This window comes from Desmodus rotundus, chromosome 2 (assembly GCF_022682495.2).
Source record: "Desmodus rotundus isolate HL8 chromosome 2, HLdesRot8A.1, whole genome shotgun sequence".
Taxonomy (NCBI): Eukaryota; Metazoa; Chordata; class Mammalia; order Chiroptera; family Phyllostomidae; genus Desmodus; species Desmodus rotundus.
Window position 1 is genome coordinate 79096705 of NC_071388.1, and position 13655 is coordinate 79110359.

Sequence of the window (13655 nt, forward strand, 5' to 3'; positions counted from 1 at the left end):
ACTTCCATGTTCACTGCACCATTATTCACAACAGCCAGGGTGGAGAAACCAGTGTCCAATGACAGAGGAAGGGGTAAAGAAAATATGGCTGCACACACACACAGGGGTGGGCAAAAGTAGGTTTACATTTATAAGTACACAAAACACAATTTATTCTTGTATTATTAATTATTGTATTATTTTTTATGCAAACAAATATAAACCTATTTTTGCCCACCCCTGAAGACACATATGTGTATGTACATGGTCCGGCAGAAGCAAGGCCTGCTTCCATGTGGTTGGTAGGGTAATAACATGGGTGGAATAATTTATACTTTTAATTTGAACATTTCATCTAAAATGTCTTACGGTGTGCTTGAATGTGATATTGTTATGTTACAGAATTACATGCTTATGATTTTGTAATAAAAGATTTTGTAATAAAACAGGGGCATTATTTGTGACAGACCCTGTATATACAACGTAGTATTACTCACCCATTGAAAAAAAAAAAAGGAAATCCTGACATTTGCGACAATGTGGATGTAACTGGAGGGAATTATGGTAAATGAAATAAGCCAGGCAGAGAAAGACAGGTAGGTAGGTACTGCATAGTATCACTTATATGTGGAACCTAAAAAAAAAAGTTTGCTCTGACCAATATGGCTCACTAGGTTGGGCATCTTTCTGCTAAGGGAAAGGTCACCGGCAGGATTCCCTGTCAGGGCACATGCCTGGGTTGCAGGTTTGGTCCCTGCTGGGGGCACCTACGAGAGGCAACAAATCAATGTTTCTCATTCACATTGATATTTATATCCCTCCCAATCACCTTCCCCTCCCTTCTCTCTAAAAAAATAAATAAAATCCTTTAAAAATAGTTTAACTCATAGAAACAGAGTAGAATGGTGGTTGCCAGGGACTAGGGGTGGGGTGGGAGAAATAGGGAGAGGCTGGTAAAGGGTACAGTTATAATATGAATCCAGTCTGGGGATCTACTGTGTAACGTGTGACTACAGTTGACAGTACTGTGTGATATAACTGAAACTGGCTAAGAGAGTGGAACTTAAGTGTTCTCACACACAGAGGAAAAGGGGCATATGTGAGGTGATGGGTGTGTTTATGTGTTAATTAGATGGGAATCCTTTCACAATATATGAATATAGCAAATAATCATGCTATATACTTTGAATATCTGACTTTAGTTTTCACTCATACCCCAATAAGCTAAATTTAAAAAATAGATAACGTGCTAAAGGGAAGTGCCATGATTACTCTTTACAAGAACAAACTAAATGTACATAATAAAATAATTATTGCATGAGAGATAAGAGCAAACATTTGAAAACTGCTGCTGGATGCGATATGAACCAAAAAGAATGCATGCACAATGGTGAGACTTTTTCTTCAAGTGGACAGTTTTTCTAATACAGAGAGTGTTCCTGGAGAAAGACACTCTGTATGTGGACCAGGTCCCCCTCATAGTATTTGTTCTTTGTTGGAAAGGCAGTGTGGAATGCAGAAACAGTCTTTGCCCTTCCTGACCTTTCTGACCCTTGATTTTCAAAGCTGAAAAATAGAGATAATAATCCCAAACTCTAAAAATTTACCATGATAATTAGAACCAATAGATGTATTGATTTAGCTCACAGCTTGGCAACACATTGCTGACACTAAATAAAGAATGGTAGTTAGTTTTTGGGCTGTGTGAGGAAAATCACAAATTAGAACTGAAATTATTTACTCCCTTTTTTAGGTGAAAATTCAGCTACTGACCAACCATCTATAATATGCATATTCATTCATTTCTCTAGTAATGTGGACAGATGTTAGCTAATTTAGTAATGATATTCCCTGTGAAAAAATGAATGGCCATGTAGGTTACGAATATAGGCTGTGTCCACAGATTGTGGTATAATCAATAACGAGGAATTGGCTGAGTTAATACTCAGTCAGAATACCATTTGTGACATGTAATCAGTAAAGCCTTGCTACCCATAATCAGTTGTGGCATCATCATCTGGTAGCTTGTTATACTGCAAAATTTGAGGCTCATCCCTACCTACTGAATTGGAATCTGAGATTTAACAAGATTCCCAGGTGATTTAAATGCACCTAAAACTGTGATAAGCACTGGTAAAGAACAGGCCCAGTGTGGGAACTTTCTGTTGCATGTTTGATTAAAGCTGAGTAAGGCAGGAGAGTCTAATTTCTAATGATACACTGACATATAAACAAAAACACACGCATAGATCAGTGGTTCTCAGCTGGGGACAGCTGCCCTCTCCCCCCTATCCTACCCCCAGAAGACAATGGGCAATGTTTGGAGACATTTTTCGTTGTCACAACTGGGTTGCTAATGGCGTCTAGTGAGTAGAGGCCAGGGAAGCTGCTCAAACATCTTATAATGCACAGGGCAGTCCCTACAGCAAAGAATCATTTGGCCCAAAATGTCAATAGGGGGAACTATTCATGGAAAAAGGAACAATAATTCGACTACACAGCTCTGTGGGAATGAATTTCATATGTGGACATTCTGCATCTCAAGATCTATACTGCTTTCAAGATTACGGGTACCCTGGTTAAGAGTTCTCAAAACCACTTACTTGCTTTTCCTAGCAAACCCAGAGTCAGTGATAACCTGTACAAGCGTATAAAGTCAGTCAGCATCAATGCCTAAAACCTGTTAAGCAAAGAAAAATAATGGAGACAGAAAACTAAGTTACTGTTTGGTTTAAAACCCAATCCTACTGAAGAAGGAAGTGGACTTGACCCCCACCTGCACAACCTCCTTACCCAGAAGACCCCAACAGTCTATACCTTCATTGTGTACAATCCCTTGTCTGCAATTTCAAAACTCTAAAGACTACACAAAAGTTTTTGCTAAATTGTGGTAGCAAGGCTTCTTACCTGAACTCATTTAGCAGCAAAACCTGACTAGATATGAGGCCATTTATTATCTTAATTATCCCACTTAATGTAACCATTTACATGGTTCACTGAAGAAATATTCAGAGGGTTGCTTAGAAGGTGGTGCCACAGGCTTTGCTGGAGCTGTTACATAATATATGATGAGTGCTCCTTCTCGCCTTCCTAAAATTTGAAAACTGGGGGGAAGTAGGAGAGGGGAAAGGGGGGATAAATGATGATGGAAGGAAACTTGACTTGGGATTGTGAACACACAATACAACATACAGATAATGTATTATAGAACTGTACCCCTGAAACCTAAGTAATTTTATTAACCAATGTCATTCCAATAAATTCATTTAAAGAGTAAACTTTGAAAACTTTAGGGTTTTTGAAAACATGTGACTTAAAAAGTTTTGGACAATAATTGTGGACCTCAATGACTAAAATATAGTTAGCACTCAGCAAATATTTGCTGAAAGCATTCATATGTGTACATGCAGTTGAAAGAAATACAGCCAGTCCAGTATGTACATATATTTGTATATACACACACAGAGGGAGACATGTATGCATGCACATGCACATCCCTGCATTAGGGCACTGCACGCAGTAGGCCAGGCTTGCAGCTTCAAATCCTATGAAGATCAACTAACTTTCAAAGAAACACTTTTCTCCAAGACCATAAACTAACCTGAAACTTCACCTTCAAATGCTTCTGGATATAAAGCAAGAAAGAGAGAATGATTTAGGGTAAGCCCATTCACCATACCAGAAGAAGTGCTAATTTCAATACAGTAGCATAACTAGTTTGTTGTCTCTCTTTCCATCTGTCTGCCTGTCTTTCTCTCATACATGTACACAACCCCACAATGTAATAGCTTCACAAGCACCCGACTGGCTCTGAAAGGGTTACGTCACTGGTTGCCCCAAATGATGGCTGGGGGTATAACTCTTTCTGCACGGGCTTTACCTGACTTGCTCGTTGACTGTCATATGCTGTGCTCGTGAGACTGGCCCAGGGAAATAGCGGGTTGTTAGGAAGAAAGTAGTAAGAAAATGCTGAGAGCAAATGTATTCAGATCAACATTTTTTATGTGCCTTCCTTGTAAGATAGAGCTTAGGAATAGATGGGGATGCCCACCAATTTCCAGAAACCACAGAGATACGTGAGGTTGCACCGTGCTGAGAAACATGCATCATGCTTGTTGCTAAAAACACTGAACATAATGGGAACATTTTAAACTTTTTCAAAATCCTTCTTGCCTGTCATGGCACTGACAAGATTCACTAATCACCATTCAATTTTAGTGGTCTTTTCATTACACTGCGACACAATCTCCCCCGCCTTTATATCCTAAGAAAACATACCTCCTTCTCATGAAAATGAAATAACATATGGTATTATTTTAATAAGTTGAAAAGAAATCTTGAAAAGCTTTTGTGAAGCTGTGCTCTAATAAAACTCTAAGAACAGTGATGTAGAAGAGGGGAAAATATTTTGCTGCGGTTATGCTCAGCACATTGTTTAACACAATTCTAATGCTAAGGTTGGAGACAGAAGCACTTTGCTAAAGTCTCTATAACTATTTCACCACTAAAGCAGTTCACCCATGGACTCTGTCACTGGTTTGAGAAATCCCATGACCATGCAGGAAGGAGCTGCCATATTTCTATTCTCAGGCTCCCAGGTGTCTCAAGTAGGGAGTGGGACAGGGCTGAAAACCATGGGCAAGCCTCTTGCCAAGACTGGATGAGATCATCATTAACCCCACCCTAGCATCCAGCCCAGCTTCTTCAAAATTTCAGAGGCCACAGCCCTTGGCCCAGCCTCTTGCCAGGTTCTCAAAACAGGGAAAACTAAAAGTGGATGCTCCCCACAAAAGAGTTTGGGATTCTTACTTATACAGTTATTTCAAACATGTTCCTCCTCTGTAGTGTAATTACAGACGAGCAGATTAGGATCTCAGAAATACTCTTATTTCCAAAAAGCCTGACCCATATTAGTTCCCTTTTAAAATGTCCTCTCAGATCCTTAAACAACTTTCAAAGAGAAAGTTCTCTGGCAATGGCAAGGGTTGAAGACATGCATTGGATAATTAATTCATTCCTCAGAGAAAAGATGCATTAAAATATTATGAACTTTTCATGCTTGACCAGAAAACAAATATTTATAACTTTCATCCATGACAAGTATTTCAGTTCAATTTTTCAGGGATCCCATTCTATTTTAGCTTCTGTATAACAATACTTCAAAGCTATAATTACACTCTCTATAATCAGCTCATTCCCAGTGTAATTAAGAGTACCACAAATTTAAAACCATGACCTTACTACTGAGGAAAAAAGTGTGTGGAAGAGAGATAGTTTATGTTTCATGTAAAGTGCCCTCCTGTTATGCCGACAAATTTAAAATGTAAAAAAAAAAAAAAAAAAAAGCTACAATAGAACCATTTTTAAGAGGATATCACTATGTTCCTGATATAAAGTTTTTCCTCTATCTTTTCTAGCATCTGACTCTCATCAATAAGTTCTTTCCTGCCCTGGCCAGGTGGATCAGTTGGGTGGAGCATCATCCCATACACCAAAAGGCTGCAGGTTCAATTCCCAGTCAGGGTGCTACAGGAGGCAACTGATTGATGTTTCTGTCTCTCCAAAATCAATAAATATATCCTCAGGTGAGGATTAAAATAAGTAAATAAATAAATAAATAAACAAGCAAGCTTTCCTATCAAACCCTGTGCTCTTTCCACATATTACAAAAACCGTCAACCCTTCAGATGCCTCTCAATTCCCCTCATTCAACTACCATCCACTATGGGGATGAAGACATATGGGAAGTGATTCCTGGAACAATGTCATGCTAGTGTAAACCAAGCTTGAATTGGCAGAGAAGTCCATCAATGGAGTACATAATTTCTAAGCAATGTGAACAAAATTTTACCTTAACTTCGAATCAGGAAGTTGGAAACCAAACATTAATGTACACATATTGTCATGGTTCAAGCAAACCACTTGATAAATATAATGATAGCCACATTAATAAAGAAGAATCATAGTTATAACTAACACTTACCATAATGCTTACTATGTGCCAGCACTATGACAATCTTAGATGAATTATCTCATTTAATTTTCACAAATGACCCTTGAGATAATACAATACAATTATTGCCTTCATTTTTATGAGGAAATTGAAGCTCAGAGATATTAAGTGACTGTCCAGATTAATTAGCTGGTAAGAGCAGGGCCAGTCCTGAAGCCAGGTCCAGCTGAGTCTCAAGCTGTGCCTGTGTTTACAGCCTTCAGGCTAGACTGCCTATGGATTATAAACTACCCAAGCAATTTAACCCAAATATTCTTGCCCGTACTTTTCTTCTAAGGCTCCTGGTGAACTGCAACTGTTAACAATCAGTGAGGGGTGGGGGGATTGATGGTAGTGAAAGCAGAAAAGCAAGATAACTGTTTATCAAGATTCTCCTCCCCCATCAAATTCAAGAGTTTCTATATTCTGTAAGAACTGATACAGTCTTTTTAAATGAAAATTACATAAGAGTTTAATCACAGCTGATAAGTTACTAAAGCACCAATCACAAAATAGAATGCACTCTTGTATTTTTCAGATTAAAGAAGCTAATTGACCAAGAAACTGAATTCCAGGAGAAGAAGGAACAAGAAAAGGAAAAGAGGGTCACTGCCTTGAAAGAGGAGTTGACCAAACTGAAGTCTTTTGCTTTGATGGTAGTGGATGAACAACAAAGGCTGACAGCACAGCTTGCCTTTCAAAGACAGAAAATCCGAGACCTAACCACAAGTACGAAGGAAACACATGCTAAACTAGCCCTTGCTGAAGCCAGGGTTCAGGAAGAAGAGCAGAAGGCAACCAGACTAGAAGAAGAACTGCAAACGCAGACCACAAAGTTTCACCAGAACCAAGAAATAATTATGGCGAAGCTCACCAATGAGGACAGCCAAAATCGCCAGCTTCGACAAAAGCTGGCAGCACTTAGCCGGCAAATTGATGAGTTAGAAGAGACAAACAGATCTTTACGAAAAGCAGAAGAGGAGCTCCAAGATATAAAAGAAAAAATAAACAAGGGAGAATACGGAAACTCTGGTATCATGGCTGAGGTAGAAGAGCTCAGGAAACGTGTGCTAGAAATGGAAGGAAAGGATGAAGAGCTCATAAAAATGGAGGAGCAGTGCAGAGATCTCAATAAGAGGCTCGAAAAGGAAACATCACAGAGTAAAGACTTTAAACTGGAGGTTGAAAAGCTCAATAAAAGGATTATGGCTCTGGAAAAATTAGAAGATGCTTTCAACAAAAGCAAACAAGAATGTTACTCACTAAAATGCAACTTAGAAAAAGAAAGGATGACCACAAAGCAGTTGTCTCAAGAACTGGAGAGTTTAAAAATAAGGATCAAAGAGCTAGAAGCTATTGAAAGTCGTCTGGAAAAGACAGAATTCACCCTAAAAGAAGATTTAACTAAACTGAAAACATTAACTGTGATGCTGGTAGATGAACGGAAAACAATGAGTGAAAAATTAAAGCAAACTGAAGATAAGTTACAAGCTGCTTCTTCTCAGCTTCAAATGGAACAAAATAAAGTGACAACAGTTACTGAGAAGTTAATTGAGGAAACTAAAAGGGCACTGAAGTCAAAAACTGAGGTGGAAGAAAAAATGTACAGTGTAACCAAGGAGAGAGATGATCTAAAAAACAAACTGAAAGCAGAGGAAGAGAAAGGAAATGATCTCCTGTCCAAAGTTAATATGTTGAAAAATAGGCTTCAATCATTGGAAGCAATTGAGAAAGATTTCCTTAAAAACAAACTAAATCAGGATTCTAGTAAGTCCACAACAGCATTACACCAAGAAAACAATAAGATTAAAGAGCTCTCTCAAGAAGTAGAAAGACTGAGACTGAGATTAAAGGATATGAAAGCCATTGAGGACGACCTAATGAAAACAGAAGACGAGTATGAGACTCTAGAACGAAGGTATGCTAATGAACGAGACAAAGCTCAGTTTTTATCTGAAGAGCTGGAACATGTTAAAATGGAACTTGCCAAGTACCAGCTAGCAGAAAAGACAGAGTCCAGCCATGAACAATGGCTTTTCAAAAGGCTACAAGAAGAAGAAGCTAAATCAGGGCATCTCTCAAGAGAAGTGGAAGCACTGAAAGAGAAAATTCATGAATACATGGCAACTGAGGACCTGATATGTCACCTCCAGGGAGACCATTCAGTTCTGCAAAAAAAACTCAATCAACAAGAAAACAGGAACAGAGATTTAGGAAGAGAGATTGAAAATCTCACTAAAGAGTTAGAGAGGTACCGGCATTTTAGTAAGAGCCTACGACCTAGTCTCAATGGAAGAAAAATCTCTGACCCTCCAGTATTTTCCAAAGAAGTGCAAACAGAAGCAGTAGACAATGAACCACCCGATTATAAGAGTCTCATTCCTCTGGAACGAGCAGTCATCAATGGACAGTTTTATGAGGAGAGTGAGGACCAGGATGAGGATCCTAATGAGGAGGACTCTGTGCAGTCCTTCAAATGCAATTCATCTATTCCCTGTCCTGTTAACAGGAAGCTGTGGATTCCTTGGATGAAATCCAAGGAGGGCCATCCTCAGAATGGAAAAATACAAACTAAACCCAATGGCAACTTCATGCAGCCTGGAGATCTAGTCCTAAGCCACACACCTGGGCAGCCGCTTCATATAAAAGTTACTCCAGACCACGTCCAAAACACAGCCACTCTTGAAATCACAAGTCCAACCACAGAGAGTCCACACTCTTACACAAGCACTGCGGTGATACCAAACTGTGGCACCCCAAAGCAAAGGATAACCATCCTCCAAAGCGCCTCCATAACACCAGTGAAATCCAAATCCTCTGCCGAAGGCCTCATGAATTTAGAGCAAGGCATGTCCCCAGTTACCATGGCAGCCTTTGCCAGAGCACAGACCCCCGAGTCTGGTGGTTCTATAACTCCAGAAAGGACAATGTCACCTATTCAGGTTTTGGCTGTGACTGGTTCAGCTGGCTCTCCTGAGCAGGGACGTTCCCCGGAGCCAATAGAAATCAGTGCCAAGCACGCAATTTTCAGAGTCTCCCCAGACCGGCAGTCATCATGGCAGTTTCAACGTTCAAACAGTAATAGTTCAAGTGTGATAACTACTGAGGATAATAAAATCCACATTCACTTAGGAAGTCCTTACATGCAAGCTGTAGCCAGCCCCGTGAGACCTGCCAGCCCTTCAACACCACCGCAGGATAACCGAACTCAATGCTTAACTAACGGGGCACTAAACAAAACAACCAATAAAGTCACCAGCAGTATTACTATCACACCAACAGCCACACCTCTTCCTCGACAATCACAAATTACAGTAAGTAATATATATAACTGACCCTCATCCAGTGTATACTGATATTACTGCAAAGAACTCAATCCTTTTTAATTATCCTTCCACATCCCCCAAGGACTGACTGAACTTGTACTTCGGGAAGGTTTGTGCATGAACTGTTCAAGAGTATCTGAAACTAACCTGCATAGTCGTATCAAGTGTGCACTTACTGTATATCTCTTCATTTACATACTTGTATGGAAAACATTTAGTCTGCACTTGTATAAATACATCTTTATGTATTTCATTTTCCATAACTCACATTAATTTGATTGCAACTTGTTTTGGTGAAATACTTTAACATTATAAAGCAGTAAATAATTTGTTGTTTTTACCATTGCTTGCTGAATTTCTTTGGTCATTTTGTGTTATATTTTTGCATGTACAGTAGAATTTTACTTCCTGTTCATAATGTCTACTAATTCTTCTTTAAAAAAAAAGAACAAACAGAACCTACTTCCCATTTACAGTCAACTTTTGATCATATATCAGAGGAAAAGTTTAAATAAATAAAAATTTATGTCTCTTTGATTTCAATGTGAGCTATAAGATCTCTCAGGAGCAAACATAACTTCATGATTGAGATGTATCTCAATATCTTCGGGGCCCAGCACAGTGCTTTGCACATGTTAGGAACTTAATGTACTGATAACAACTGAATAAAATAATATTAAATAATTTGATTTTGTGAGCACATGAGCCGATGGTGAAAGTAAAAAGCTCTGAAATGTGCTAGGAAACCAGAAAAAGCACATTAGGAAATACAAGTTACCTTGACAATCAAGAGTTGACTGTATTTCTACCATAGATGAAAATCCCCATAAAATATATATGCATATATTCAAACCAAGAATCAGCCACTATGACATGTGCTCTTGAACATTCTATTTCAAAGCAAAAATGTCATTTTTGTTCCTTTTTCCTATTTGTTCCCCAAATCGTTTGGATTACTTAAGGTAGGTGCTCCCCACCTTGATTGTAAGTGGGCTGCCTTTAGAAGCTTTCGACTTAATTGTTTGTTTTTTTTTTTAACCTCAAGCAAATAAAAGCCAAAGACTGTTACAAACACAAGTTATAGAGAGGGAATGTTTTAAAAAGGTCTTCAAGTATGTTAAGGAGGTTTCTTCTGACTATCATTATGCCACTTATGCCACTTACATGGTAGGTGATAAAATCTCATCCAAGGCAGCCTAAAAGAATGGGATTCCCGCTCACGGGACTCTCCGAGCATAACCCATACTTCTGTAGCAGAGAACAGCTTTCAAAGGAACATTTTAAATTATAAATCTAGTCCCCAAGTCAAATTCCAAAGAGATGGTTTCAAACAAAGTAGCTCATTGCCATTTTCCCTTTTCCAATCTCCTGTTAATTTAGTATGGTTAATGTTATTGCTAGTTATTGGTTTTAAACACAACTCATTTAGACACCCAGGCAAACTAAAGATCTTTAGAAGTAAAAGAAATCTTTCACAGTTGTCCTCCTTTTCCCTGTAAAATCAGTTTCATGATAGCAAAGCGAGGATTTGTTGACAGAAACACTTCCATGGTGATGAACTATAACACCAATGCTGTGGGCTTGCATCATCATTAAATAAATTTGGATGAAGCTTTAGGCTGGTGATGAATGAGAAAGCTTCTGTTTAAACACATTTATCTTGGGAATCGGCAGTGACTCAAATGTATTACAAAATACATGATGGCCTAAATGTTTTTCAAAACTATTTTTATTTTTAAGTCACCTTGGGCTAGAACTTTAGAAGGAACTGCATACTTCATTTTACATATTACAAAGTAGACATTGATAATGCTCCTGTAGTACAAGATGTTTTTCTAGATAATAATCAAGAGAGGGTACTGATTTTGAAGGGTACTGATCAACTGATCATAAAATTATTAACGAAAACTAGAAAGAATTAAAGGACAGGGTCTTTCCAGGGCTTCCCAACCTTTGTCACATAATGGCACAAACAGAAAATATGTTTCCATGGCCCTGGGGGAAACAGATGAAGAAGCAGAGATGATCAGCCAAGGACCCCTGTTGCCCTCCGGGTTCCCTCTGGCTGAGGGGAAGATTCATTCTTGATACACCTGTAATAAAGAGAGTTTGAGGAGCTCTGGGCTATTTATTAGTCCTTCCATTTTATAAGGATTCAACTTTTTTATGCCATGTGAGCCAGGGCAATTCTCTACAATAAAGTTCATACCACAAGTCCATTATAATGCACAGATTCTCATTTTACCATCTGTTCCAGATATTAACTATAAACAGGCTTCCCAAGTGATTAAAATTATTGGATTTACTGAACTTTTAAGGAACCAACTGCTTTTTGAGATTCCTCTACTGAGAGGATTACTTCAGTATAATAATTCATATCAGCATCAAAATTTAGCACTGTCAGATTAATGACATATACAGATTATTCAAAGTGCTACTAATTAAAGCCTATTGTAAAGACAGCATCATTTCTAAGAGAAATCATTCCTGTTTCTACAAAATCATCCCTAAAATGACATTCTAGATTTGTAACCTTTAATTTCAAAAATAATTTGTTTACATCTGTGTGGGGGAGGGGGGTACAGAGCTTGCTTTCTTACTCACATATAGTCACAGAACCACCGTGAAAACTAGGATGGAGAGAGGAAGTGACACTAAAAAATCCTGGTATGAGATATGTGAGGGTGGAGGGTTGCATTCTTAGAGAAAAGAAGGCCCAGGAGAGGGCCATAGAAGATAGATTGTTTTTATATCCATCTGAAAAAAATAACATCTTCCTTTCACTGGTCAAAGCCCCAGCTTCAGAACCAAGTTTCATTTCACTTATCTCCCTTTCTCTTTAACTTTTTGAGCTGTGGCATCCTGTCACAGACTTGAACGATTTTACCACGTTCTTCTTTCCATTTATGAGCAATGGCAAAACTTTCCCCTTGAGGATGCACTACTCTCTGGAGGTGCTGGTGAAAATAAAATCATCGCCCTCACTAGAAGGACAATGTGAGTTACTATAGTTGGATCTTTACATATAAAGGAAAGTTTCTATACTTGTTCAAGATGATGACTGGATTCCAGAAACTCTGACGGTCTCTTAACTACAGTTCACAATGTCACAACATTTTTATGTGGGGTCTTCATGACGTCCAAAGGTAATTTTATCCTTAGGTTGCACTGTGAGAAGGTCTTAAAACAGATATTTAATTAAAAATTTTCAGACTTGTAGTCTAAGGATTCTATGATCTTTATTGATTGAAGTATAACTCCACAAAAAAACAAGCTTTTAGTAGCTTCTTTGATTCTGAATCTTTACAAAGCCAGTTTCATTTGAAACTTGTTAAACATACTTGAACAACAATGAAATAATTTTTTTAAAAAGATACAGAAAAAATTTTTAAAAAGACAAACTTGTTAAACAAAGATCTTTATATTAACAACATTCTAGTTTCCCTATACCTTGCTTTCTATTAAGTTGTTTCTCCAAAATAATCATTTTGCTTTGGAATCCTACGAGGAAAAAATACCAGGTAACAATGCATGTCCAAAACATTAAGATAAGTATTTGCTAAAATAAAATCCAAGATACTTGTAAGAGAATCCTGGACTCCACTCAAAGCTATCAAATCGGAATCTCTGAGGGTAGAGGCCCACAAAGCTGCATTTTTAATAAGGTTCTCCGATGATTAGTATGCACCCGAGAGTAGGAACTCCATTGTTTTTACAAATTCCTATATTGATAAACATTAGTAAATGTGTTCTGACTGTAATCGCGCTCTAATCATAATGAATTACACCTGTCCCAGGAAATGTGACTATTCTGCCCTCTGGTGGTGGGCATGACAAACAGAAGGTTTGTTCCTCAGGTTTTCTTTTTATTCAAAAGAAAAAGCTCAATTAAAAAAAAAATAAAAACTACCATTTTATTGTAAGGGAAGGTTCCCAGTGTTATAACTTTAGCAAGGCATAGATGCCCGAATCCTTAACAGAGCGGTAGCAGGCTGTCTGACACCTTCAAGCTCCGTTTCTTTCTCACATCCCAGGCCTTCAACGTAAGCCTACAGCATTTCTTGGTAATGGTCCAGAACACACATTAAGGAGAGCAGTTTGGATGAACCAAAACAAAGGACTCCATTCACCTCAGGCCACAGTGAAGCAAATGCAGGAAAGAGCAAAGAAAACAAGTAGTTCATTAAAGTCTACAAACCTTAAACCCCTTTAAAATTCATTTTCATTTAGATTACACTCCATGTCCTTTCCTTTCCAACTGATGGACCCTTCTACTCTTCAAGTTCAGTCAAGCAGGGTAAAGCTTTTGTGCAGGGGAATATTTGAAAGCAGCATCCCCCAAAGGCAATACTGTAGGA

At 38.3% G+C, this 13655-nt stretch overlaps 2 protein-coding genes across 9 annotated transcripts in view; one reads left to right on the top strand and one right to left on the bottom strand.

Annotated features, from left to right (window-relative positions):
- CMSS1 (cms1 ribosomal small subunit homolog) overlaps nt 1–13655 on the bottom strand; it is a 379939-nt gene that overhangs the window by 344042 nt on the left and 22242 nt on the right. The gene's annotated exons all lie outside the window — the stretch shown is intronic.
- The window catches only part of FILIP1L (filamin A interacting protein 1 like), a 310336-nt gene that overhangs the window by 275707 nt on the left and 20974 nt on the right, over nt 1–13655 (top strand). For 2 of the 4 annotated variants that reach the window (XM_045193524.3, XM_053918302.2), the window contains one exon: nt 6510–9834. In XM_045193524.3, coding sequence (XP_045049459.2) covers nt 6510–9306 — 2797 coding nt within the window. In that variant the 3' untranslated portion in view covers nt 9307–9834. Of the gene's footprint in view, nt 1–5396; nt 5565–6509; nt 9835–13655 lie in introns of those variants that run through there. The other 2 variants (XM_053918303.2, XM_045193525.3) reach the window with 2 other exon arrangements.